Source organism: Gracilinanus agilis, chromosome 6 (assembly GCF_016433145.1).
Source record: "Gracilinanus agilis isolate LMUSP501 chromosome 6, AgileGrace, whole genome shotgun sequence".
Lineage (NCBI taxonomy): Eukaryota > Metazoa > Chordata > Mammalia > Didelphimorphia > Didelphidae > Gracilinanus > Gracilinanus agilis.
In genome coordinates, this window is record NC_058135.1 from 192409826 (window position 1) to 192437616 (window position 27791).

A 27791-nucleotide genomic window follows, 5' to 3' on the forward strand; every position below is an offset into this window, starting at 1 on the left:
TTATTTCCACCTAATTTAATTTGCAGTGTTTTTGATATTTGCTATCCCCTTGTCTTTTATAGTTGGGCAAAACACGTTGCAGAAAAGAATGGCTATTTGGGGCACGTCATTCGGAAAGCTCTCAATGCCTACCTGGACATGTCATGGTAAGCTCGAAACGCCAGCTGCACGGAAACATTTGCACCTCTTTCATTCGTTCTCATTATTCAATTAGTTTGCACAGCTTTAAGAAATGCATTTCTTAAACAGCAGAATGCAGGGAACTTACGGACTTCCAGTCATGGCATCATTTCAGAGACTAATCGGCTTTTGATTGAGAAATAGTATTTCCAGTTTTAATTATACAAGAGAATTATTTCACTGAGGAAAAACTTCACTTTCATCTGACTAAGAAACACAAATACATTAACATTTCAAGTTCACCCCACATCTGCTCCTGCATCCCATTGCTGTAGGTAACTGAGCATTTGCTTTGTCCTAGGAATTCTGTATCAAGGTTATCCTTAGAAACAGGGAATTTTAGTCAAGTCAAGAAGCATTTATTGTGTGCCAAGCACGGTACTAAGTGCTGGAGAACCCAAGAAAAGCAAAAACAGTCCCTTCTCTCAAGAAGCTCCCAGTCTAATGTGGGAGACGACATGCAAACAGCTCTGTGCCAAAAAGATATCTATAAGAGAAACTGAGGATAATCACAGAAGCACTGCTGTCAAGAGGGATCAGGAAAGGCTTTTTGTAGAAATGAGATTCTATTTGGTATTTGAAGGAAGCCAACGAGGCAGAGATGAGGAGGGCCTGGTGCAAGGAACAGCTAGGAGGCTGCCAGTGTCACTGGATTGTAGAGTACATGTAGAAGAAGGTATAAAAAGAGAGGAGGCTGTACTATACAGGGCTTTGATTGTCATGGGATTTTTTTATTTGATCCTGGGTTTGAAGGAGAACAACTGAAGTTCATTACATATGGGGAGTACATGGCAAAACTTTATTTGATTTCACTTTGACAGCTGAGTGGAGGATGAACTGGAGTAGGGAGAGGCTTGGGGGCAGGAAGACCCATCTGTCTGTTGTGGTAATCCAAATATGAACTGATGAGGGCTTGCCATTGGGGTAGACGGCAGTGGGAGAGGAAAGAAAGGACATATATGGGTGATGTTAAAAGGTAGAATGAACCAGGCAAATGATGGAATATGGAGATGAGAGAGTGAAGAGTCCAGGATGATACCAAGGTCACAAGCTTTAGATAACTGGAAAGATGATGGTTTCCTCAATAGTAACAGGAAAATTAGGAAGAAGGAAGGGTGTGGAGAAAAGATATTGAGTTCAGTTTTGGACCTGTTGAATTTAAAATGCCTACAGGACATCTGGTTCCAGATGTCCATTGGGCAGATGGAGATACGATCATAGAAGTTAGGAGAGAGGTTAGGGCTGGATAAGTAGATTTGAGTATCATCAGCATTACTTTAGCCCACTCTCCTCTGTGCCCTGTGGCCAAGATGGCAGCTTGGGAGAAGTTATCCCATCCAGGGTGTTGAGGAAGACACGGATGGGTAGATTAAAGCTTCAATCTTGACCTTCCATGAAGTCTATCCTGTCACCTCAGATTACAAGGGTCCTGAGAAGACCAGGACTCATTCCCCTGTGCTCTAGCTTACCATGTGAGAAGGCTTTCTTTCCTCCCTTTTCAGCCATTCTCTTTTTCAACATTATGAATCTCCTTCCTGAAATACTTGGTGGGAGACTCAGCAGATGATCACTTAGACACATGGCCAACTGCTTTGCCACTTCTTGATTTTACACATGAAGGGATCTCCTCTCAAACGAGGTGATATATAACATAGTTCACATTCACATACTGCTTTAAGGCTTGGAAAAGGCTTTCCTCTTAGTATCTCTGGGATGGATGTAACAGGAATATTATTGTCCCATCCTACAGGTAAGAAAGCTGAGGATCCAAGAAATGAATTGGCTTTTCTTTGGCCATTCAACTATTAAGTATTAAAAAAAAAGCCAGAATTCAAACCCCAGGTCCCTAATTCTAAGTTTATTATGCCATGTTGTCCCCAGACATACGCTAATGCCCTTTGTTGGACTACAAAGCATTATGTAAATGTACATTACTACTCTGAGTCTTTGCCTCTTTCAAATCCACATCCCAACTCTCTATCACAGTTTTCTCCTTAGCAAAATAACTTTAGGCTGTTTTATTGCTTAAATTTAGGCATTTCAGTAAAAATGAAAATAGCTATGCAAATTAACATGGCCCTGTAGACCATGATAGAAATAGACCATGAAAGAAATCAGACCAGCCCAAACCTAACTAGGCTCTACTAAGAATATAAATTCAAAAGTTGATGTAACTCAAATGATGGGTAATTTTCCTTTTTGGGCAACTGGAGGTCGCAGTCACTGGAGGCCAGTCATCAGAATATTTTTAAGTAGAGAAGAGCTTGTGAGGACCTGTCAACGTGACAGATTTTGAGGTTAACTGAAAGATTGAGCTGCCCCAACCCTTTTAGAGGGTTATGTGTATAGGGTTACTTATTTAAAATTATGTTATTTAAAAATACACAGTATGGATATGCCTTACTTTGTACAATAGAAAATTGCTTGTTAAGAACTCTTGTAAGGCATATCCTATTTTCCCTGGTGACTTACCTTATCATTTCTAAGGAAGTAGCATCTAACTATTTTACTTAACATTTTTATGCCCTATAGCCAGCTTCTTGGTCAGCTAGTGAATGGTCTGTGAGGAAACACTCACTTGGAAATAAACATGCCTGCTTTTATCAGGTTTTTAAGTTAGAATTCTCGCATTTGGGATTCTCTTATTTTATTTTATTTTTTCTGCAGAGTGTTTTTCCTCTTTATTAATAGCACAGGATTCTTTCTTTCATTTTCTGAATTTAAATGGCTCAACATTGTACAGTTTCAGTTACCACTTTAAAAAAAATCTCCTGTTGACATCAAATCAAAGTTTGTTTGCTCTCTCTGTCTTACAGTAATCTGACAGCACATGGATTTTTCAGAGGCTTGGATGCACTTTGCATGGTTTTTAGGTTGCATATCGAAATCACTGATGAGCCTAATGGGTTTTTAAAATATAAGCTTCAGCCCGGATTTAAAGACTTTCAGTGCCAAAAGGAAGGAAACATTATCATCTATCTCAGAGGGAAAATGCTTACCATCTGAAAATATTTTGGGGATGTGTTTTTGCATCTTCCAGACTTCTAAACCCATCTCCCTTCCCCATGCAGAAAATACCCTTCTTTTCTTCCAAAGCATGTTGTGATTTTTCCCACTTGGCCTTTTTTAATACAATGTACATAGCTGCTGGGAAACAGCTTTTACGATTACCCCCTCCTTTCCTTTTTTTCCTAGTTTGTGAGGAGATTTATTCTGGACATTATTTTCAACTTGTGTGTGTCAGTTTGATGAGCTTGTACTTTCCTAGGTCATTCCAAAATTCACTTGGAATAGTTTAAAAAGGGGATATGATTGAAGAATAAGCTTTTTTGCTATATCGGCATACTATGGAAGATAATGCCAGAGTGGCAGAGGCCATCTTTGGACATCTCGTGAAATCGTCCAGGAAGGGGCCAGCAGTCAAGTTGGCATGACTTATTTCACTCTTTCTTCCTTTTACGTGAGTTTTATCTGAGAACTATACATTCTCTTTTCTTTTGTCTTGAAAAGGTCTAAAGTACTTCACCTAAGAAGATGCCAGATTTGTGGTAGGCTTCAGACAAGACAAAATGATGCCTCAAGTTCCAGTTGAAAAAGATGCACACGTAGTGTATAAAAGACTTTAATTTCCTCAGTACCAATCTCTGTCTCCTAAACTCTTGCCCCATGGACAGAAGAGGAAATAGTCTAATTGTTTTTTTGAGTAAATTATGTATAGTTAAATGAGTTTCTCATATAGAGGCAGGGTGCTATCAGACAAGACACATCATAGATACCTATATATATATATACCTGTATAGAGATGCATGTATATAAATACTTTTTATGTATGGGGAGGACTTAAATGGCCACTAAGATGTTGTTTTAACACTGGAATTCTGTGATTCCATGGCAATGTAATTTGTCCGAGATCATAGAGCAAATTAGTGGCAAAGCAGGGAGAAAAACCCAGGTTTCACTATACCCTGGATGTGGAACAGTGGAAAATGCACTGGATTTGGAATCAAAGGACCTGAATTCAAATCCCAGCTCTGCCACTTCTTAGCTCTATGACCTTGAGTGATTAAGCCACTGAACTCTTCTGGGTCTCAGTTTCCCTCTATGTGAAATGAAAAGTATGGGCTAGATTGCCTCCAGGGTCTTTTCCAGCTCTCTATGATCCTGTGGTTTGCTCCTATACAGTTTCTCTTCAAATGTAGTTGTGATAATAATTGTAACATGCTCTGACTACTTCTGGATGCCTTCCCAGTCTCTGAAGATTGTTTTTTTTTCTACGACAATAATATGGCATAGTGTAAAAGCCACTGAAGTAGAAGTCAAGACACCTGGGCTCTAGTCCCTTCTTTGCCATTTATGAACCATGTGTCCTTTGTCAAGTCACTTAACTTTGCTGAGCTTCAATTTCTCCACCTACAAAAATTAGAGATTATATTGCTTGTGCTCTCTTTCTCTGGGCTGTTGTGGAGATAAGGTACTTTGTAAACATTAAGATACTATTTTTAGAGAAACAAGGCTTCTTGGTTGTTATGCAGTAGATTGGGGTCTCCAGGATTGGGGTCTCTAGCTTTGGCTTTATATCTATCTTGCCTTGTGATTCTGGGAAAAGATTGAATCCCTGCCCTGCCCTCCCCTTGTTATTGTTGTTTTGGTATTGGAAGGTGATGGAAATAAGAGCTTGCAGTCTTTTAGGGGAAAGCTCTACATAAATTATGGCTGTGGAAAAGTCTTTGGTTTTTTTCCAGTTCCTCATTTGACCCTACTTCTGAACAGGAGGAGAAGGATAATGGTCTACCTAGTGCTCAAGTAAAAGAATGTTTACTTTCCAAACTATGAAATTTGAGACTCAGATTAGTAGTAGCTAAGTGGCACAGTGGATAGAACAGCAGCAAGACCTGAGTTCAAATCTTGGACCAGACACTTACTAGCTGGATGACACTGGTGCAAGTTATTTAACCTCTGTTTGCCTCAGTTTCGTCCACTGTAAAATGAGAATAGTAATAGTACCTACCTCTCAGGGTTGTTATGAGACCAAAAGACATAGTAATGTATAGATAGCAAAAATAAAAGCACTATATACATGTTAGCTAGTCATTATTGTTGTCATTGGGGGAGCAGCTAGGTGGCACAATGGATAAAATGTCAATTCAGGAAATGAAATCAGGAAAACTTATTTTCATTGGTTCAAATCAGGTCTCAGACTGGCTGTGTGACCCTGGGCAAGTCACTTAATGTTGTTTGCCTCAGTTCCTTATCTGTAAAATGAGCTAGAGAAGGAAAGAGCAAACCATTTCCGTATCTTTGCCAAGAAAATCTCAAATGTGTTCATAAAGAATTGGACACAACTGAAAATACTGAACAATGACAACAAAATTATTGTTATTGTTATTAGGAAGGGACCTCAGGAGTTATTTAGTCCAATTTGAGCCTGAACTTGAATCTCTTTTCCAACTACATGAATGAAGCCTCAAGGGATGGGGAACCTTGTAGCAACCCATTCCATTTTTGAACACTTTTTGTTTGTTTGTTTTTTGTTGTTTTTTTTTTGTTTGTTTAGGAAGTTTTTCCTTCTATCAAGGCAAAATTGGCCTTCCATTCATAGTTTGCATGTCTTCCCTCTGGAGGCACAAAGAACAAGTCTAATCTCTCTCCCACTTGATGACAGCTCCCGCATGTCCTCTAAGTGTAGTCTTTTCCAGGATAAACATAGCCATTTCCACTGTCGGATCTTTTCTCTCCTTTATAAATGATCTTAAATAACTGATATCTTTAACTGGAAGCTTTTGAAAGAGCCCAGCTCTTTCTTGGGCTATTGTTATTTTTCTGAGGAAACCTTTTCTGCCTTGAGTGGAAATCTGTGTTAAGGGTTTTCATGGGAAACCCAATAGCCACTCTTTAAAGTTCATCAGATCTTTTCCCTTTGTGCTTGGGGGGATAGAGATGAAGGGTGGAATGGCGAAGAAGCGGGGTCTAAGAATGGTTGGTCTCCATCGCTCAGCACGGAACAAGCTTAACGAAGTCCAAGAGTAAATTCTGGATGGTGGCGTTTGTAGTATATGATGGCTTAGTTCAAAACTTTGGAGCATATCTTCAGAGGAGGTGTCTATGGATACTCTTTAATAATGCTTCCCTTCGGAATATGGAAATCTGTATTGCAAGAAAACACTGGTATAACCTGTATTGCTCTATTTACTGTCTTGGGGAGAGAGGAAGGAAGAGAATCTGATTACAAAATGGCAGAAAACAATTGTCAAAAATTGTTTCTCTGTGTAAATGAAAATAATTTTAAAAAAGAATAATAAAAAATGCTTCTTTCACAGTCCTGTAAGGAAGAGAGGGCAGGTATTCACATCATTTCATAGATGTCTGCCACTCAGAGCAATTAAACACCCTGATTTGTCATCTCTTCTGACCTCACCATTTCCTAAAGGAGACAACTAGAGAGGAAAAGAGGTTCCCCCAAGGTTGCAGGGCTTATAGGCTGCAGAGTAAGGACCCAAATTCAGAGCTTCTGACTACAAATCCAGGGTTCATTCCTACTTCTTGGCATTTCCTGGCATGGACTTTGCCTATGGCTCTATGAATGCTCTGAAGGAGCAGATAACTAGAGTGATTTTGCAACTGTTTAAAAAATACATATTTTTTTTAAAAAACATATTGGAAAATTGACCCTGCTGGAAGCCTCCCTGTCCCTTCTTGCTATATACCATGGCTAATTGCTCTGCTGCCTTATGTATAACGGAGTCTGATATAATCAGCACACTCAGCAGTCACATTGCCTGTGACCTGCAGCATAGCTGAATTCAGATTTTGCTGTCCTCATTTGGCTTCTAAATATCTCTGATTTTTTTCCTGGTGCCACCCTGCTAGTAGTCACTTGGAATGTTTTGGAAGAGTTGAGTGTAATAATAAGTGAAATCTATTTATGTAGTACTTTGCAGCCTCAGAGTGATTTATATGCCTCTAATTTGATCCCTACAATAGCCCCATGAAGTAGAAAAAGGGCATCTTTTAGCCCCATTCACAGATAAGGCCACTGAGCTCCAAAGTGTTGAGGTAACCCATAACTTGCCCAAGATTATACTCCTAGCCAGTGGCAGAGTAGACACTAAAAAAAAAAAAGGACTTTGGACTTCAAGTCCAGGGCTGTCTCTCAGCTGCCCTATCCATCCTATAGTTTCAAAAGCTTAGAATTATTAATACTAACCCCCTCTGACTTAATATAAAATATAGAAACAATGGGCTACTTGCTAGGTGGCACAGTGGATGGAGGCAGGGCATGGAATTGGGAAGACAATGGAGGGCAGGACATGGAAGACACACCTTCTTGAGTTCAAATCTGGCCTTAGACATTTTCTAGCTGTGTGACCCTGAACAAGTCACTTAACCCTGTTTGCCTCAGTTTCCTCATTTGTAAAAGAAGCTGGAGAAGGAAATGGTGAACCACTCTAATATCTGCCGATAAAATCCCAAATAAGGTCACAAAGAATCTGACCTGACTGAAAAAAACCAGATGACCATAAAAACAATGGCTCGATGGCTTGAGTCCACTTTCAAATCATATCCTAGTTTAGCAAATCTATCAATCAACAAGCATTTATTAAATACTTTCTGTATGCCAGATACCATGGTAAATGTTAGGGTTCCATATACAAAGAATGAAAACGATCCCTCTTCTTTAGGAGCTGATACTCTAATGCCAAACTCTCATCATCTCGAATACTCAGCTTTCCCTGAACCTGTTCTGAATTGTCAGCCCATGAGAATCTCTCACAAAGCAGAAGATTTCAAAAAACACAGGGCATCTTTAGAATTTAAGAACTCGAGCAGAAAGCAGCCCAGTTCCGACATATTATTTACCCAGTAGAGGTCGCCATTGTACCAGCTAGCTCACAAAATCCTTATCTGTGAATTCAGCCTTTTAAGATGAAAAATAAATAAATCAATTCATGCAGTATTTTTATCTACAGTATTCATTTAAAAAAAACTCGTGATTTCATGTTTTTTTAAACTGCTTGTTCTGTGCCCTCTTATGTCTGAGTAGAAAATTCTTTCCGAATATTTTTAAGAGCCACTACATGAAATTTATTATTAATTGTCTATTTTTAGGCACGAAGCTCTACTGTATTCTGTCTTAGCAGCAGAAACTGGGATTGAAGTGTCACAAACAAATTTAGCTCATATCTGTGAGGAGAGACCAGTAAGTAAATGTTTTACTTGTATATTATTCATTTAAGGTTAAGGGGAATAAACTGTGTGCCCCTAACCCTTATTGATTGATGAATTAATTCCTTCCTTCCACTTCTTCCCCATTAGGAAATGGCCAGAAGATACTTGGGAGTTAACTGTGTTTGGCGATACTATAATTTCTCTGTTTTCCAAATTGATGCCCCTGCATTTGGTATGTATAGAAAATTGCTACTCAGCTGGGGCATTGACAACCAGGAGAACTTTGGGAACAAGGAAAAATCTAACCATTTTATGTGAAGAAAGAGATTTTCAAACAAATTAAGAAAGAGAAAAACCTCTATGGTGAAAATTAGAGTTAAAAGTCAGATTCCTCATAGCAGTATAAGTCTCTCCTTATCTGCTACCTGCTCAAACTCACCATTTCAGTGGGGGGGGGGGGAGAGGAAAAAAGGCAGAATACAAAGTAAAAAGTTATTTGGAGAATAACTCTGAAACGTGGGTTTGCAAGGCAGTTGGGTGGCTCAGTGGATAGAGAGCCAGACCTGGAGTCAGAAGGACTAAGCTTCAAATACGGCCTCAGACACTTCTTAGCTATGTGACCCTGGGCAAGTCAGTTAACCCTAATTGCCTAGCCCTTACTATTCTTCTACCTTGGAATTGATCCTTGCATTAATTCTAAAACAGAAGGTAAGGATTTTTTAAAAATAAAAACAAAAACCTATGAGTTTTCTCTAGGGGAGAGAAGCTTATCTAAGCCAGTGAAGAACATTTCTAGTTGAGAAGTCAAACAGCAGCAAGATTTCGGGTATTAAGCAATAAATTGAGTGAAAAAGGCTTTATTAAATGCCTACCATGTGCTAGGGAATGCTGCTAAGTTCCAGCACCAAAGAAAAATCTGGCCAGGCCCAGATTTTGAGCATGAACTCTAAAATACCCATAGGTCCATTCAGGATATCTATTTTAATTACAAATAGGTCACTAAAGGATTTTTCCTGCTTAACTGGGCATGGGGAAAGTGCAAACACATCCCCTCTTCTGATTGAATTCAGTTCACCAAATATCTGTGTAAGTGCCTCCTAAGGGAGCATAAAAGTCTTGTCATCAGAAAGTGGGAGATCAGATGAACAGCAATGGGAGGGGATCAGTAGCTACCATCAGCATGAATTTCTTCTTGACCCAAAGCCTATCTGAAGATGGGAGACCTCTACTACTATGGCCATCAGAACCAATCGAAAGACCTCGACTTGTCTGTGCAGATGTATGCTCAGGCTGCCCTGGATGGAGACTCACAGGTAAGCAAATGCCTGCCTGTGCTCCGTTTCTGAAGTCATGTTACAGAAATGAGATGAGGAGGGCAGCTGCTACGATCAATGGAGCCCTTGCACGAATGCTCCTCTGGCCATCTTCAGGAACGAGCATCCTCCTAACAATCCTTGTGGGACCATTTTATGGGTTATTTCAGAGTGCCGTAGGAAGTGGGATCCTTATCCTTGTTCTCGTTTTGAGGATGGGGGTTGGAGGAGTGAGATAGGCAGAATGACTATATTTTTAGTGACATTTTTTTAGCCCATCCTTTCAATCACTTTCATTCATTTATTCTTTCCTTCTTTGTGCATCTCAAGTGCCATTTTTGTACAGAAAAGTGGACAGTGCCTTGGGGGGGTAAATAAAAGGTGGTCTCTGCCTCTGTTGAGCTTCTATTTAGAAAAAGAATAACCTTCATACACAACATTGCACAAGGTGGAGAAAATGAAAACAAAGTGCTCCAAAAGGCCTGGCTGGGTGGGGTGTTCTTGACCAGAGGGAAGCTGCTCAGCCATTATTAAAGTATTTATTTAATTTACTTTCTGATGGAAAACATTTTGACCGTGGTCATTTGTACCATTGCATCTCTATATTTAGTGCTTTCTCCAGTGTTGGCTTCTGGTATTAATATCAACACGAAGCTGGAATGGAAACTGAGACCAGGCAAAGCCTGGGGACCTACCTATTTCGAAACTCAGGAATAAGGGGAAGTTGGATAGGAGACCTTAGCCCAACTTGTCTTATTGTGCCTTGATTTGGCACTGTTGGCTGAGAGGGCACTTGTTCCCTTCTAGAGAGGGGAGCATTGGGTAGCCCTCTCCCTGCTGGCTCTCGCTCCCTCCAAGCTGCCTTTAAAAGCCCAGGCTGGCAAAAGGGAGAAACATCGATGGAACCAGAGCTTTACTTTCTTAGTCCTCCATCCCAATATCTGTTCATCTCTCCAGCTCCCGCTTAGTGGCTCCAGCTTCACAGCTAGTAAGGGTAGGACCTTGGATAAGCCACTTAAACCAGCTAGGGGGCTCAGTGGATAGAGCGCTGGGTCTGCAGTCAGGAAAACCCAATTTTAAACCTGGTCTCAGATACTTAAATTAGGCAAGTCATTTAATCTCCATTAATTTTGGAGATTAAGGCATTCATTTGTCGTAATCCATTGGAGAAGCAAAAGACAAACCACTCCAGCGATGCAATCAATTCCTATTGATGTACCCCAGGAAAATGAATAGAATTTGGAAACAGTTGATAATGACAACTAGCACCTCAAAGTACTTTAAGGTTTGCAAAGTACTTTTCATATATTATCTCCTTTGATTCTTACTCTGTGACGTGTTCTCCTCCCTACTTTCCAAGTAAGGAAATTGAGCCTGAGAGAGTTTAAGTGACTTGCCTAGCATCACAACATCAGTAAGGATTCAAACTCAGGTCTTCCTGACTCCAAGCCCAGCACTCTGTCTCTTGTGCTGACCTGCGAGGAATCTGTTTTTCCTGTGGAGTAGCAATAGGCTGTACTATGCAGGACGTAGATATTAATATTCTGATATTGGTGACCATTTTTAACAGTAAAGGTTAATAAAGAATTTTGTTGTTTATCCTGTATCCACCCTATTCCTTCTCATCATAGCATTTAGGGGAGTACTGACTTGCAAAGTCTATGCCTGGGGAACACAAATCCTAGTCACTCTGCCAAAGCTGGGAAGGCATCAGGGGTAGGTCTGATGATGGTAAGACCAGCCTGGTGAAGCACAGAGTTGCAAAAGCTCAAGTTTGGCCACCAGAGGCTGATTTTTTCTCTTTAACAACAGCAGCTTATAAAGACCACCTGCTAAACTGTGGGGAGCTTAGGCCTGAGATTGGCAGAAGGAGGACTCAGACCACCGAAATCCCAATGGCTAATGTCCAGTTTAGGAGGTCCAGAGGTTTCTAGCCATATGCCATAGCCTCACCATCTTGACCTTCCTTTGATCATCCCTCTTTGCCCTCTGTAGCATTTGACACTCCCCTCCTGAATGCTCTACTTCTCTGGGTTTTCATCGCCCCAGCTTTTTCCTCCTCCTTCCTGTCTGGCTGCTCCTAAGTTTTGTTTGCTAGATCATCATTTATGTGGCTGTACCCTAAGGCTTTGTCCTGGGCCTGTTTTTCTTTTTGATCTACATTCTCCCACTTGGTCACCTTATCAGATCCCATGGGTCTAATGATCATCTCTCTACATCTGTGGGGTAGCTAGTGGAAGACCTGAATTCATCAGATATTTAACTCACATTGTAACCTTGGGCAAGTCACTTAACCTCTTTGTCTTAATCCACAGGAGAAGGAAATGGCAAACCACTTCTGTATCTTTGCAGAGAAAACCCCACGGACAGTACCTTATGGGGCCATAAAGACTTAGACACAATGGGACAGTTAAAGAACACTCTATGTCCATCCCAAGTCTCCCTCCCAAGCTCTAGTCTCATATCACAACTTGAATATAATAATAACTTTTCAAATTGGATGTCCCATAGACATCACGAATTCACTATATTCCAAACACAACTCCTTAGCTCTTTCCCTCAAACCTATCCCTCTTCTGAATATTTCTTTTTCAGTCAAGAGTTCCACAGTTCCCTTAAGGTTGGAACCTTGGCTTTCTCCCCAAATCCTCACTCTCCTTCATCCCACCTATCCAATCAGTTCCCAATTTTACTCTTTCTGTCTTCCTATCTCTTGTGTCCACCCACACAGCTTAGTTCCTGTCCTAATCCCTTTTCACCAGGAATGTTGCTTTAGAATCCTCATTAGTATTAAGATTAAAAATAGGGGCAGCTAGGTGGTTCAGTGGAGTGAGAGTCAGGCCTAGAGACAGGAGGTCCTAGGTTCAAACCCGGCCTCAGCCACTTCCCAGCTGTGTGACCCTGGGCAAGTCACTTGACCCCCATTGCCCACCCTTACCAATCTTCCACCTATGAGACAATACACTGAAGTACAAGGGTTTAAAAAATAATAAAGGCTGATATAAATATAGAAATTAGTATTTTAATTAAAGCTATGCTGATAGATAAAGTCATTAGACCACACGCTTGTAAGAATTCAAAACTGCCGCTTCAGCCATAATTACCTCCCCTCTCATCCTGCGCCCAGTAGCTAAAGAGGAAGTTCAAAGTCACTACAGGAGTTTATATCCCTTCTCTTACATCATCCCACTTCCTGTCTACCATGAGGAATCATGGGAAATGTAGTTTCAAAGTCTCCCACATGTCCATAGGGGAAAATATATATATATATATATATATATATATATATATATATATATATATACTTTTAGATGGCATTTCCCAAATTTCACTTTTACATTAGTCTCTCTACCTCTGTCCCTCCTCCCCACAGCTGCCAAAGCGAATTTCCTGAAGTGCAGGGAGGACCACTTCCCTGTAGCTACTCAAACTTATTAGGGCATAGGATAGAATCTAAACTTTTCTGTTGGACTTTAAAGCCCTTTATAACATCATTCCAGCCTACCTTTCAGGCTTCTTATACATGAATCCCTTTCCCATACTCCCCAGTCCTTCCAAATAGCCTTGTCACTGCCTTCCCACCTTCGTACCCTTCACTACCTCTCCCTTATTCTTGGGGTGTATTCCCCACCTCACCTCTACTTCCCAGAGGCCCTTTCTTTCTTCAAGAGTCAGCTTAAATGGCTACACCTCCTCTCTCTCTAAATGCCTTTTTATTCTTTTTATATACGCTTTTCTAGACAAATGCTGTCTCTCCTCAAAGAATGTAAACAGGAATAATTTCATTTTTGGTTTTTTATCTCCAGTATCTAAAATGGTGCTTGTTTTGTTGTTCAGTCATTTTCAGTTGTATCCAGCTCTTCGTGACTCCTTTTAAAGTTTTCTTGGCAAAGATACTAGAGTGATTTGCCATTTCTTTCTCCAGCTCATCTTGCAGATGAGGAAACTGAGGCAAAAAGGGTTAAATGACTTGCTCAGGGTCACACAGCAAGTAAGTACCGGAGGCTGGATTTGAACCAGGTGCTTAATAAGTGTTTTTGAATGATTTGATCGTGATTCTCCACAAATGTGTATTAGGTGCCTGCCATGTTGATGGTACCATGCTAGATTCGGGGCGTTATAAGTTTCTTCCAGGAGTTTGCAGTCTAGTTGAGGAGACAAAGAGTCACTGTAATGGTTATTGAACTGAATCGACATATACACAAAAAGAAATCTTAACAACCCAAGGCAGCATATTCTTCTATCCTGGGATGGCTCTGTGATCTATCACGCCAACTGGAGGATGCCATCCATTAGTGCAGCTCCTGGCTCATCCATGCCTTCTCATACTGCACAACTCTTGTCCTTAAACATATCCTCAGGGCGAAACAAAAGATGAATTGTAAGTGTGCTACCAGAGCCTGGAGGGATTCTTCATTATTGAGCCTTTGACTGGTTGGGAAAAGCTTCAGGGAGGAATTAGGATTGGAGATAGAGGTTGAAGGAAGAATAAGAGGCCAATGAGTAAATGGAGAGAAAAGAGAAGGAAGGGAGAATGAATTAATTCAGGGAACAGAATTTGTCTGGACTGAAGGATTCGTGCAGATGAGCAGTGGAAGATAAGTTGGGGGAGGCAGTAGGTAAAAGTCAGGTCTTGAAGGATTTCGATTTTGTCCTTTCTGTAGATAAGAACCAATGATGTGTTTTTTTGAGGAGGAGGTAATGAGTTCAAAGCATTATTTTTAGGAAGATTGTGGCATGGTAAGAGAGGCTGAGAGACTAAAGACAGGGAAACCTTCGTCAGCCATTCAATAACCCTTAAATACCTACTTTTCTAAGTGCTGAGATTATGGGAAAAAGGCAAAAGACTCTCCTTTCAAGGAGCACACAAGGAGGAGGAGAAAATTTTCAAACTACTATGAAAATTAAGCTACATACAGGATAAATTAGAAATAATCAAATGAGGGAAGACAGTAAAATTAAAAGGAATAACTTAATAAAGGGAAAATTTCCAGAGTTATGGAGCTTCCAAGGAAGATTTGTGGATTTTTTTTCATGTTCTTCAGAAATTTATTTCTTTGAAAATTAATTTAACAACATCCTTTATACACATTTTAGATCAACCTTTCTGATTTCAAAATAAAAAAAGTAAGAACTTTTAAGGGAAAAAAGTCATGCTGTTCTTTAAACTCTTATGATAAATAAACAATTCCACAGCATGAAGGTATCCTTGTGTATAATTTTTTAAACAGTTTAATAAATAAAATCTAAAGTCAAATAACTCCATTTCTACCTAAACAAACAACCTAAAAAGAAAAAAGAAAACAGTAAATAGACACATGAGATTTGGATAGCTTGTGATGCAGAGTTGGAGAAAATACACACAGAAAGCCGGGTTCTTTCCTTCATTTCTCAAACCCACAATGCACCCTCTGAGATGTGAACAACAAACACATTCTCCCAGGCTCTCTCCTGAGGTCTAGTAAAAAAAATCACTTATCTAGAGCTGAGAGATCCAGGGCAAGGGACAAAGCACTTTCTTCCAGTACTGGAAAAATCGCTTTAGAAAATATTTAAGTGAGTGGAGGCAGCTACATAGCTGGGAGAAAATGTGGTAGGACAATCTAGTACCCTATGCTCAAGTGTCTTCCCTTTCAGGGCTATGTGACCAAGTTTGCAACAGGTTCCAGCCCTGTGATGCTCCTGGTATTCTTCCTTGCCCTGCTCAAACCCTTAACGGGAATCTATCTGCATGGCTATAATAAGGGGTGTGCTGGTAAATATTTAACAACTGGATCTCCATAAAATATGTATGCACACCACAGATTTTAAGTTTAATCTGCATTATTAACTTAAAAAAACACACCTTTACTTTCTGTCTTAGAGTCCACATTAAGTATTGGTTCCAAGGCAGAAGAGCAGTAAGACCTGGATAATTGGGTATAAGTGACTTGCCCAGGGTCCCACAGCTAGGAAGTGTCTGAGGCCAAATTTCAACACAGGATATGCTGTCTCCAAGCCTGGCTGTCTATCCACTGAACCACCTAGCTGCTCCTGCATCATGAGCTTTTCCCATCACTTTCTTAAGCCCCTAGACAATAAAAAAGAAAAATGATAAATAATCCTTAACTTGAGGCATTTACCAAATTCTCAAATGTCGATGAAATATTGGCCCGTAGAAGCTGGCTCTGTAATGTGGCTTATATAATATATAATCTATAATATATGTAATATAAATATAATAACCATTCCCAGGCTTCCTGAGAACAGGTAGCAGAGCAGAGACCTTTCCAGTGAAAAGACCTTAAGTATGCCCGGTGTTATGCTGATTCCACCAAATTGTGAAAATACTGAGTTTCTTTTCCAACTTGCTGATGAGGCTTCAAAGAATAATCTGTAAATAATGGGCAAGGCCTTTGTTCTGGTCCTTTACCTCTTTTGCTAATATATATATATATATATATATATATATATATGTATGTATATATAAAGGCAAAATTTCCAGCTAGTTCTGTTTTCAGAAAGTGAAGGAAAAGAACAAATCCTCCGGTTGACTAGTTTCTGAGCAGATGGAGCTCAGCATCCCTATGAAAGCCTACTGGTTCTTTTGCAAATAAATTTCTCAGATGCATATATTTAGGGAAACAACTCATCAATGAAGATGACAAAACCATCTGGCACTAGGACTAAAAAAAATATGGAGGTTGTAAAAGTTTACATTCTGATGAGGGGTGTGGGTGTGTGATTTGTTTGTTTGGAACTGATGAATTTTATTTGTACTTTGTTTTGTTGCTTTGTTGTTTGTTTTGATTTTTTTAGGGGTTTTTTAATCTGGCCCTTTTAATCGAAGAGGGAGCTACTATCCCATACCACATTTTGGAATATCTCGAGATTGATCCAACACTCTATTCTAGTAACATCTCAGTCCTTCAGGAACTTTATGAAAGGTGAGCTCCTGACTACACTTGATGACATTATGATGTTTTTGTGTAAAGGGAAGTTTGTGCTTCTGGGAAAAAGTCTGCCTTCCATTTCATAATAGCCAAGTAGCCTAACTCCCTAATAGAATCTATAATAAAAAGGAGGTTTCTAAGTCACTTTAGTGAATAGGTTGCTGGGCCTGGAGTCAGAAAGACTCACCTTCCAGACATTGACTATGTGACCCTGGGAAAGTGACAACCTGGTTTGCCTCAGTTTCCTCCGTGATAAAAATGATTTGGAGAAGGAACTGGCAAATCACTTCAATACCTTTGCCAAGAAAACTCCAAATGGGCTCACAAAGAGAACCACCATAACAAAGAAGGAATAAAAAAGGCCCAAGATTCATTGCTACCAAGTGAATTTACACATTTCCCTGACAAGCCAGTCCCAGCTGGTTTGATTCCTGTTTGCCTTAGGCACAAGATTTAAGGACTGAGTTGTTCATAGAAAGTCAGATTGCTGAATAAAATCTTTCTTTTGAGTATGACTACCTAATGGGCCTGCCAATGGGGGATAGTGAAAGGAACCCCCATCAGATGAGTTTTCATGGAGTGAAATGTTTTTGTATAACTAAGCCAATAAATAAGAATGATGATGATGAAGATGGTGATTGTAGCAGCTACCTTTTATGTATCACTTTCAGGTTTTCAATGTGCTTCACATATGTCATTTCATTTGATGCTCACAACATCTCTGTGAAAGTAGGTGCTATTATTATCCCCATTTTATAGATGAGGAAACTAAGGAGAGATTAAGTGACTTAACCCTATGAGGTAGGTGCTATTATTATTAGCCCTATTTTGCAGATAAGGAAATTGAGGCAGGGGATTAAGTGACTTTGCCAGGGTCGCATGGCCCATAAGAGTCTGGGCTAGGATTTGAATTAGTCCTTAGACTTTATTTTTTTTAGTTATTATTTTTTTTTATTAAAACCCTTACCTTCTGTCAATACACAGTATTGACTCCAAGGCAGAAGAGTGGTAAGGGTAGGCAATGGGAATCAAGTGACTTGCCCAGGGTCACACAGCTAGGAAGTGTCTGAGGCCAGATTTGAAACTAGGACCTCCTGTCTCTAGGCCTGGCTCTCAATCCACTGAGCTACCCAGCTGCCCCCTTGTCCTTAGACTTTAAAGGAAGGGTTGTCTTCTTTTTTCTATTCTATTCTATTCTATTCTATTCTATTCTATTCTATTCTATTCTATTCTATTCTATTCTATTCTTTTTTAACCCTTACCTTCTGTCTTAGTATCAATTCCAAGACAGAAAAGTGGCAAGCGCTGTCAATCACACAGGTAGGAAGAATCTGGGGTCAAATTTGAACCCAGATCCTCCTGACTCCAGATCTCTATCCACTGTGCTACCTAGCTGTCCTGATTCTTCTTCTTTCCTAAGCATTGTCCTTAGTGTTTAGCCTAGTGCTTTGCATACAGTAAATGATTCACAGGCACTTTATTCATCCCTTGTTGAATTCTCCCTGTTTCTCAGCCAGATTCCATATCTACTCTCTCCAGCTAACTTCCCAGGGAAAATAAGATAGGGTCAGTAGAGGGAGAAGAGATAAGTTCTTGGTGACCTTCAGGCAGTCTCTGAAGAGTAGCTGATTCATTTGTAAAATGAGGAGCTTATGTGGGGAAGCCCCTGGTTTCTCCCAGCTTTATTTTTTCCCTCTTTTTAAATTTTTATTATTATTTTCTTAACACTTTAATAGCTTTAACACTCCATGACCTCAGGGCATACTTTCAGAAAGGGGCCAAAGCTCCTTCACATCCAGGCTTTGGAAAGGGTATCATAGCAAATGAGGTAACAGCCTAATAATTTAGATGGTGTTCTTCAGGTTTCAATATTTTGAAGGAAGTAGGATGGAGTGAATAGAGAGGTGGGCCCTGAGTTAGCTGACTTGATCCATGATTTGAAATCCTACCTCAGACCCTCTTTTGCCTTTTTATTGCTGTTCAGTCATATCTGACTCCCTGCGACTCCTTTTAGAGTTTTCTTGGCAAAGACACTTGGAGTGGTTTGCTGCTTTCTTCTCCTGCTCATTTTACAGATGAGGACACTGAGGCAAACAGGGTTAAAGTGACTTGCCCAGAGTCACACAGCTAATGTTTGAAGATAAATCTGAATTCCAGAAGATGCGTTTTCCTGATTCCAAGCCTGGCATTCTATTTTTACTGCACCACCTGGAAATCCATTATTATTTGCTGTAAAATAGAACCTTCCTTTATGGAGCCATTGGTGGCCATCAAAATGAGCTCATTGGACGAACTCTTCTCAAACTTTAAAGTGCTCTGGAGGTACGAGCTGTGCCTCTAGCTTTCCTCAGAAATGCTCTAAGAGGTAGGGATTACCCTGCTTTATCAGAATACCGCCCCAACATCCTCTGCTTTGTACCAAGAATCATATGGCTTTATTTGATGACCCAGAGGAGTCAGAGTTGTCCTTGAGAATTCACCTGAAGCTCTTAGAACAAGATAAAATTGAAGAGGAAGCTAGGGCACCATTCTGCTTGGCTTTGAAATCTGTCTCCCATCCCAAAATTGTTCTTGCTCACAAAGAAGAACTGGGCTGGTTTGTAGAATACTTTGAAATATCAGCAATCAGCGCTACCACCAAATTAAGTCAAATAATCAGGATGATGTATGGTTTTCATTGTAGGTGCTGGAGCCATAGTCATGAAGATTCGCTCAGCCCTTGCTCATTAGCCTTGTTTTATTTTTATTTGCGGATTATCTGTCATGGAATTTTGCATTCCACTCTGGTAGGTATCATCTCCCTCCAACTCGCCCCTACTGGCTGTCTTTACAGTCCTTGCCCTTTAGGGTTTTCATTCATCTAATACTCCCTTCTCCATGTTTGGCAGATCTATTTTCTGGGAACCTTTCTGCTGTCCATATTGATCGCATTGGCAGTCCAGTATTTTCAATCAGTCTCAGGTAATGATTTATCTAAGTCAAACCCATGACAGAAAAAAGGAGCGTTTTTTTTTCTTCCTCTAAAGTCTTTCCTGCCTTCACTTTTCCTTTTGCTTAGCACTATTCCATCTCCCTAGAATACCTCTTGATCCCCACTCGCCATTTTTCCCTTCAGGGCCCAGTTCACATTTCATCTTCTCTGCCTTACTAAAATAAGTATTTGTTTCATGACAGGGAATTGAGTACCTTCCCTGCTCACCCCTCATTTGTTGTGATCCCCCCTTCTTGGCATTTCTCCAGGATTTAGTTTGTGGCCTTCATATGAAACTTGCCAGAAACTGCATTGTAATATGGCTATTCCTAAATATACATGCATCTTACCTTGTCTTCTAGATCTGGATACTTAAAAATTACCCTATTCTATATGTTATTCTATATTCTTTATATATTATTATTTAATATGGCTATATATTACGAAATGTAAATATATTTATATATTCTGGATATTTTAAAAATATTTTTTCATAATTATATATTTACATAGTTGGTTTCTTTTGAAATTTTATGTTAAACTTTATTTTATGCATTTAAGAAGATTATTCTTAAAAAAAAAACAACAAAAACCTTACCTTCCGACTTAGAATTAATTCAAGTTTCAGTTCCAAGGTCAAAGTAAGATCTGGGTAAATGGTTTTAAATGACTTGCCCAGGATCACACAGCTTGGCAGTGTTTAAGGCTAGATTTGAACCCAGGACCTCCCATCTCCAGACCTGGCTCTTTATCCATTAAGCCACTTAGCTGTCCCAAGAACATTATTCTGAGACAGGATCCTAAATTAAACTGCCAAAGGGGCTAATTTAAAAAAAAAGCTTCCAAACTCCTGTTCTAGATTATATATTTTTGAGAGCAAGGATAGAGACTTAAAACAACTTTGTATCCCTCATGGCACCCAGGTCAGTTTCTTGCATATAGAAAGTGCTCAATAAATATTTGTTGACTAAATATGATTTTATATGTTACATATATATTATATGTATGGATACATGTTAATACACATTAAATAAATGGTTGCACAATTTGAAATCATCTTCATTAGAAGGCATTAATTCAATATGTATCTGAGCAGGAAATAGTGTTTTATACTCCATTAAAACAGGCACCATCAACCTGGACAGACAGAAAAAGACATTAAAGACTCAGAAGCATCTCTGTAGACATTAGCAAACAATAAGATGATGAGATGTGCTCTATAAACATTAGTGCGAGGATTATTTGTGTATCAGAAAATGAAAAGTGAACGGAATTAACCGAATGTCATGAGGTGGGGAGAAAGGAGTCATTGGTGAGGAGGGCAGATGGAATCATCATTTTGCTTCCCGTCCCCCAAGGAAGTTAATGAGGGACCATCCAAACCGTCTCCTGGGTCTGATGCCTTACTGTCAGCTGGCTTATAAATCTAACTCATGCAAATTTAGTTCCATCACTAAATTTGTTACCAGGTATAGCACATTCATTTTGCATCTTGTCAGTGTTTTCCATTTCAAATTATCTTTGTCATTTTTACTCTGTAGAAATATTGTTATGATTATTACAAATGCAATTCAGTTAGAGGAGCTGAAAATTGTCTTTATGATTTTATGCCAGCTGGTACCCATGAAAATTCATGGGCTGGTAGAATTGTTGTGTGTGTGTGTTTTTTTTTTTTTTACCAGAAGTTGTTTCTGTTACTTTTCTTCATATCTTCATCCGTACTCCTGATATAGCCTCACCTCACTCTTTCCTTGTTCACTTTATCATTTCTTTTCCTTTTCCTTTCCTTTTTCCTCTGCTTTCCACATTGGACGGGATACCCACATATTTACACATGTTCTTTCCCAAACTTTTGGCTCTCTCCTCCCCTTCATCTTAAAAGTACCTGCAATTTCTTTTCAACCACACTCAACCACATGGAAGGTGTCTTTGGCATGTAGCAAGATTTCAGATTGAGTGTAAACTTAGAAAGAATCCTGGATTTGGAATCTAGATGCTTAAGTTGGAATTCCAGCTTTACTACTTTATTTCCAATGTGACCTCAGAAATTAACTTATCTCAGGCTTCAATTTCCTCATCTGTAAAACGAATTGGACTAGATGATCTCTTAGTTTCCCTGTTGCCTTAAATCTATAATCTTAATAATTAGCCAAAATTATGGACAGGCAACTGAACTGGGATCCATTTTCATATAATATAAAAACATGAGGAGAGAGGAAGAAACTGAACTTTAATGGACCCATGTCAAAGAGCTTACTTAATGTACAGTGGTGCCGATTCATGGTGACCCTCTCTGATCGTTTTCACCAATAGAGGTCAAGCAGTGTGAGATACTAAGAAGTGGGCAGATTGTTAAATAGATAAGCATTTTTAAGGACCAGGGTAAGTAGTACAGGATGTGATGATAAGCTTTTGACACTTAGCAAGCATTGAAAAAAAAATCCCCCCAAAACAGCTTTATGAAAATCCTGAAACCACATGGAAGAAATAGCCCTTCAGTCTGTGTAGTCATCTTTTAAAAAAAATACTAATTCATTTTTGTACTTCTAAGCTGAGATGCCCATCTATTTTGCTTTAGGCTCCAATCAGCCATAGAGAATTATGTTCTATTTAGTAGCAGTTGAAACCGTGTATAAAATTGGCCATCATTTTATTGGTTGGTTATTTGCAAGGCTAACTCCGAAGAGGTTATTTATATTTCTTCCAAGGGTGCTTTGCTTGCAATTTGGCATAGGCTGCCATCAAGTGATAGTAACACCTGGATTCTAGCCTTAGGGTCCAAATACCCAAGCTTCTCATACAGCTGACTCACTGGGGGAGGAGAGTATCATGTTTTCCCACTCAAGGCAGTTTTTCCGTAACAAAAGTAGCTAAACAAAAAATGAACTAGTGGTGGCATAAACAATTTACTTAAATAACATTAATAATATCTACATGCAGGATTTCCAGAAACATGTAGGAACTAGGGACCTTACTAATGTTCAAAATCCATTTTGAAGAGCACATAAAATCAAACCACTGATCTTCTGTGACTAACTAGATGAAATATTATTCTTGGGGAGAAAAAAAACTGAGGACCCTAAACTAGATTAGCTAAACATTTTTATTTTGTTTTTAATTTTAATTTATGCTTTATTATTTATATTTTATATATTTATATGGCATATAAATATATATTATTATATTTTATCAGACTCTTGTATTTTTAATGGAAGGGGGCTGGTCTTACATAGACCTAATCACCAAAAAGGAAACCTGATGAGGAGGTGTTAAACTGGAAAATACCATTAAAAGGTGTGAATTAGTCTCATGAGTGTAATAGAATGGAGGTCACGGAAAAGTTCTCCTCCAGCTAACCTTTTAAAGTCAGTTCACTTGGATGAAGAAGCAGACTCAGAGAAGAGCCCAGCTTCTAATCACATGAGAAGAAGACCCATGGAGAGGGAGAATGGGAAGCTATAATGGAATGGGAATGAATAGTCACATGGAACTGCTGAAAGAGGCAACCACCAAAAGGAAAGGAGCCAACATCCTGAGAATGAGGCTGCTGGGACAGACACACCTGTTGGGGCTTGTTGCTGAAACCAGTCCCTGGACACTTGACCCCAGGGCAATCATTTTGTATCTTCTTTCTCCCCTAGAGCTTCTTTGTGGTAGACTGAAGTCTTTTCCACCGAGCAGGAGGAAAGTCTTATCTTTTTCATTTTGAATTTTTATTTTGTTTCCAGAAAAAGTGTTTACCACCAGCATTTTTCTAGTGAGAATATACTTGTTAGAAATACAGTTGTAAGGTGGCAGATGAGAGGGAATCATCCCCAGATATGATTTTAACATGCAGATATTTTCCCAAGAAGCACAGTCTTTGGCTGGAATCTCAGAATGAACAAAAAGACATAGAGAACTAAAGATAGTTTGATACTACTTCCCAGAATAGATTTATATGGGAAAATCTACTGAGACCACATGTCAGCAGTTGGGTGAGGATCAAATAAGAGTGGATGAACAACCCCGAACAACGTACCATCATCTTTAACATGACTGTGCTATTTTTAAAAAACTTACTGATTTTTTTAGGATACCTGACACTTTTCCAGTAAGATTTCCATTATGTATTCAAACGAGGCTTTGAGAAGACCTTTCTTAAAAAAACCAAGAGGAGCTTAGAGTTTGAATCCATTGAAAGAAGGTGAGAGAGAGAAATATTTGATCAACCTCTGTGGCCAAGTGTCACTGTCAGCTGGCTTCCCAATGAAGTTACTTATAGGGACTGTTCCTATAGCATTTAATCAATTGGCTTTCCATCTCCAAAAGCTTCTCTTCAATACTAAATTGTATTCTCCCAGAATCATATGTCATCCCTGAGAAGAGCTCTCAAAAGTCAATATAAGTCCTATAAAAATGGAGCCTTATTGAACATACCAGATGAAGTAATTTCTACCACTACAGTAATGGTAATAACTGAAAATAACATAACCATTTTAAAATTTTATATAACTTTCAAATATGTAAAATTATTAACATACTTTTTTCTCCTTTGAGCATTAGTGAATATTAGGTACTGCCATTATTATTATTATTATTATTGCTATTATCATTATTATTACAGATGAGGAAACTAAAGTTTCAGAAATGAATCCATTTCTTCCTTTCTCCAACGCTGAAATTGATCCATTTTTTAAATTAAAAACTTTTTTTAAATTTAAATTTAATTTTTAAAAAAATTTAAAAATTCATTTAAAAAATCCTATATATTCCTTATCAAACTGCTAGAGGGGTCCATGCTATGAAAGCCTTTGCTTTAGACCCTAGAGAGATGACTTGGTCTTCATGTGTTAGAAAAAATATTCCAAGCCCACCTCCTTCCACTTTCCTCAAGTAGGCTGCAGCTGCTTTGGGAAACCCATTAGACTCTGAGCTCCTTGAAAGCAGAGCCTATCTTTTGTCAGAGGTAGCACAACTTGACTTAATGTGCCCCATATCAGGTCTCTGATACAGTTACATGTATTCATTTGTTTTTTCACTGAACAAAAATAGAGGAGGCACCTAATATATGCAACATACTATTCTAGGCAGTTGAGTGATAGGGGAGAAGAATAAGACAGAATTCTAACAAGACTGTAAGATCCTTAAAAGGAGAAACGAGGCCTTACATTTCCCTTACAAACTCTAGATTACCCAATACATTGTACTATGTTTTAAGCATGGTATGAACTCAATAGCTACTTCTTAAATAGAAATTTTAAAATAAATAATATACAAATAAATAAAAGAATACTGGTTTCCTGACTTTAGAAAGCAAGGTATAGGGACTAGACCAGTTTTTCGTTGGTAGAGGGAACTCCCAGGTATGGAAACTCCTTTCCCCAATAAATATTGATATCTCCTCAGTAACTGATAATCTTGGAAAGTTGCCTAAAACTCTGAAAAGTTAAGTTGAGTCAGGGTCACACAGCCGGGATGGGGCTGAAGAAGATCTTGATCTCTTGCTGTCCTGGCTCCAAGGCCAACTGGCCCTCACTGCTCCACAAAGCTTCTTACTATATCTGTTGAGCTATAATCAAATAGTGAAGATAAGATGGGCAAAGATAAATACAATACAAGTTAAGACTTTTATTTGCAGCAGCCAAGATAGCGGAGTAAGGAAAGTTCTGACTTTGTCCAAACGCATCTCCAAACAACCAGAAAAAAAAAGACACACTTTGTGACCAAGGAGCAAAAAATGCCATGAGATCAGACGTGGGAAAAATAATTCCCTCTCTGGGAATTCTGAACATCTGTATGGTGGAGACGACATATGAATTGAGAGCATCATCCTTGGAAGTAATTCATCAGAACTATTGGTTCCTAATGACCCAGTCATTGATGATTCATGAAGAATATTTCCTCCCAAGCCTGCTTCCTTTCTTCTCCTAGCAGGTGCTTAGGGAAATCTTTTTCCTTAGGATTCTTTTATTATTACATGTTGTAATTAATTTATTTATACTTTATAATAAGCATTTATTAAGCACCTTCTATGTGCAGAACAGTATGTGAGGTGCCATGGATACAAAGACAAAAAGAAAGTGGCCCTTTCCCTCCAGGAGCCCCTTTGGGAGATCAGAGCCTTGGGTGGAAGGGAAGAGAGTCACTTAGGAAGCAAAATTTGAGACCATAGCAATTTATACCATAGCTGGGGAGTAGCTATGCTGAAAAACCTCCTAGAAATGATTCTGGTTTCTGTACACCCTAGTTCTCTTCCATCATAGCAAATAATCAAAAAGTAAAGCTGTCATTACCAAAGCATAGTGGCATTTTAAAAAGCCAATACATATTAGGAATGAAGGCTGAGCACATTTTTTTAATGGCCCATATTATAAAAATGATGAGAATAATTATAATCAGCCCTAGAAGGTGTAAGGATCTTGGTAATCACAGAAGGAAATATAGCAAGTTCTCTCATTAGTCCTGCCAGACAGCATTAGGGTGTCATAGAGAGAACACTGTACTCAGACTGAGGAATGTGTTTGGAGTTCCAACTTGACATTTGTTAGCTGTGTGACCTTGAGCAAGTCATCTACATTCCTCACTGAATCTCAGTTTCTTTGTAAAGTGGAGGTAACACAAAGGTTTGTATTGCCTGCTTCACAGAAATCTTGTCAAGAATCAATCAAATCATGTATGTAAAGCAGTGGTTCCCAAAGTTTTTTGCCCTACCGCCCCCTTTCCAGAAAATATATTACTTAGTGCACCCTGGAAATTATGAAACTATTTATTGAACTCAGAATAGAATGTAATACAAAAAAAAAGTGTGGCCATCACCACCCCCCTGGATCACTGTAGCACCCAACAGGGGGCAGTGGTGCCCACTTTGGGAATCACTGATGTAAAGTACCTTGCCACAAAAGAGTATATTTAAAAAAGCGAGTCACAGGCTTAGAAATCATTCTACTGACATGCTTTCTTTCACTATAGAGCAGCCTTTCAACTTAGGGACTCTGGGGCCAGTGCTTCTGCTTTTTCTCAGGAATGCCTTATGCAGTTAAGGAAGAAGGTTTTTTCCTGGATTTGTGCTCCAAACAGATGAGATTTCCTTACTAGCCACTGCTAACTCTAAGCAAAACTGTACAGTAGGGAACTTTGTGTTTTGACTATTTCTGCCTCTTGGCATCCCCTGCCTCTGAGCATGTAGCTATACCATCTCCACAAAGGCCTGGTTCTAATCTTACTAATGTCATACCTTACTAAGCTGTTAGCTCTGTTCCCTTCCCAGGGGTTTTTGAACACAGAGGAGGCTTTTGAAGACCCCAAGGGAATTTACCCACATACTTTTGGCCAAAGAATGGCACTCCTTAGAATTTTTTTTTCAGTATTGAAGGGATTTTAGTCTTCTTTCCATTATAACTAAATACATTTCCAGGGAAGGGAATTGCCTTAGCAAGTCAGATCGAGGTGAAATCCAGCGCCGTCCCCTTAAAACATGTCATCCTTTTTCTGGTCAAGAAGGCAGCTTCAGGAGGAACAAACATGGAGTTAAAGGTGAGGAAAGGGGCACACATCAGATAAGCCAGCAGAACTCTGGGGATCAGTGAGGGGACTGACATCACAGTCACCGTACTCACCCCTGCACTATGTTAGTGACGAAGGGTCAGAGATGCTTAGTGGTTTGCCCAAATCTCCATCGATAAGGATTAAAACTGAGACCTAACACCTAGCTTAGCATCCTTTAGCTTTTCCTAAACCTGTGTACTTCTTCTAGTTGTTGTTTTAGCCACTCCTCATTGTGTGTGTGTGTATCTTTACAGGCAGTGGTCCTCCAGCATCTGTTTCACATCTCTCTTCTGAAATAGCCACTTCCATTGCAAATCCAGCCGCTGGTTCCTTGGAACAAGAAGAGGCCATTCCTGCAAATAATTTAGAGCAGCGAGGGTGAATGGCTGACTCTCCGTGTTTCCCTAGATGAGAGATGGAGCCTTTGGACCATGGGTATTTGAAAGCAGACATTAGGAAGGCTGCAGCTGGGGCATTAAAATGCTAAAACTCTTTACCAGTTTTTGACTACTAGAAGTTAATATTGCACTTGAGGAAATATCTATATCGATGCAATATTTATATTTATGCAAAAGGGCATAAATATATATATTAAATAAGACATCTTGGTATAGATATTTAAGGCACAAGGAATGATCCAGAGCACATAGTGCTTTTCCCAAGGGCATCAGGCAAATACGGTGGAACCCTCTTCCTGTGTTG

The 27791-nt window shown here is 39.3% G+C and overlaps 1 protein-coding gene across 1 annotated transcript in view; it reads left to right on the forward strand.

The window, feature by feature from the left end:
• Window positions 1–27588, forward strand: part of SEL1L3 (SEL1L family member 3) — a 104092-nt gene extending 76504 nt beyond the window's left edge. Inside the window, exons 16-23 of the mRNA XM_044680677.1 lie at window positions 63–146; window positions 8287–8377; window positions 8494–8578; window positions 9550–9659; window positions 16458–16585; window positions 19275–19377; window positions 19480–19552; window positions 27344–27588. Of these exons, the coding sequence (XP_044536612.1) occupies window positions 63–146; window positions 8287–8377; window positions 8494–8578; window positions 9550–9659; window positions 16458–16585; window positions 19275–19377; window positions 19480–19552; window positions 27344–27471 (802 nt within the window). The 3' untranslated portion in view covers window positions 27472–27588. The remainder of the gene's footprint in view (window positions 1–62; window positions 147–8286; window positions 8378–8493; window positions 8579–9549; window positions 9660–16457; window positions 16586–19274; window positions 19378–19479; window positions 19553–27343) is intronic.
• The last annotated feature ends 203 nt before the right edge of the window (window positions 27589–27791 follow it).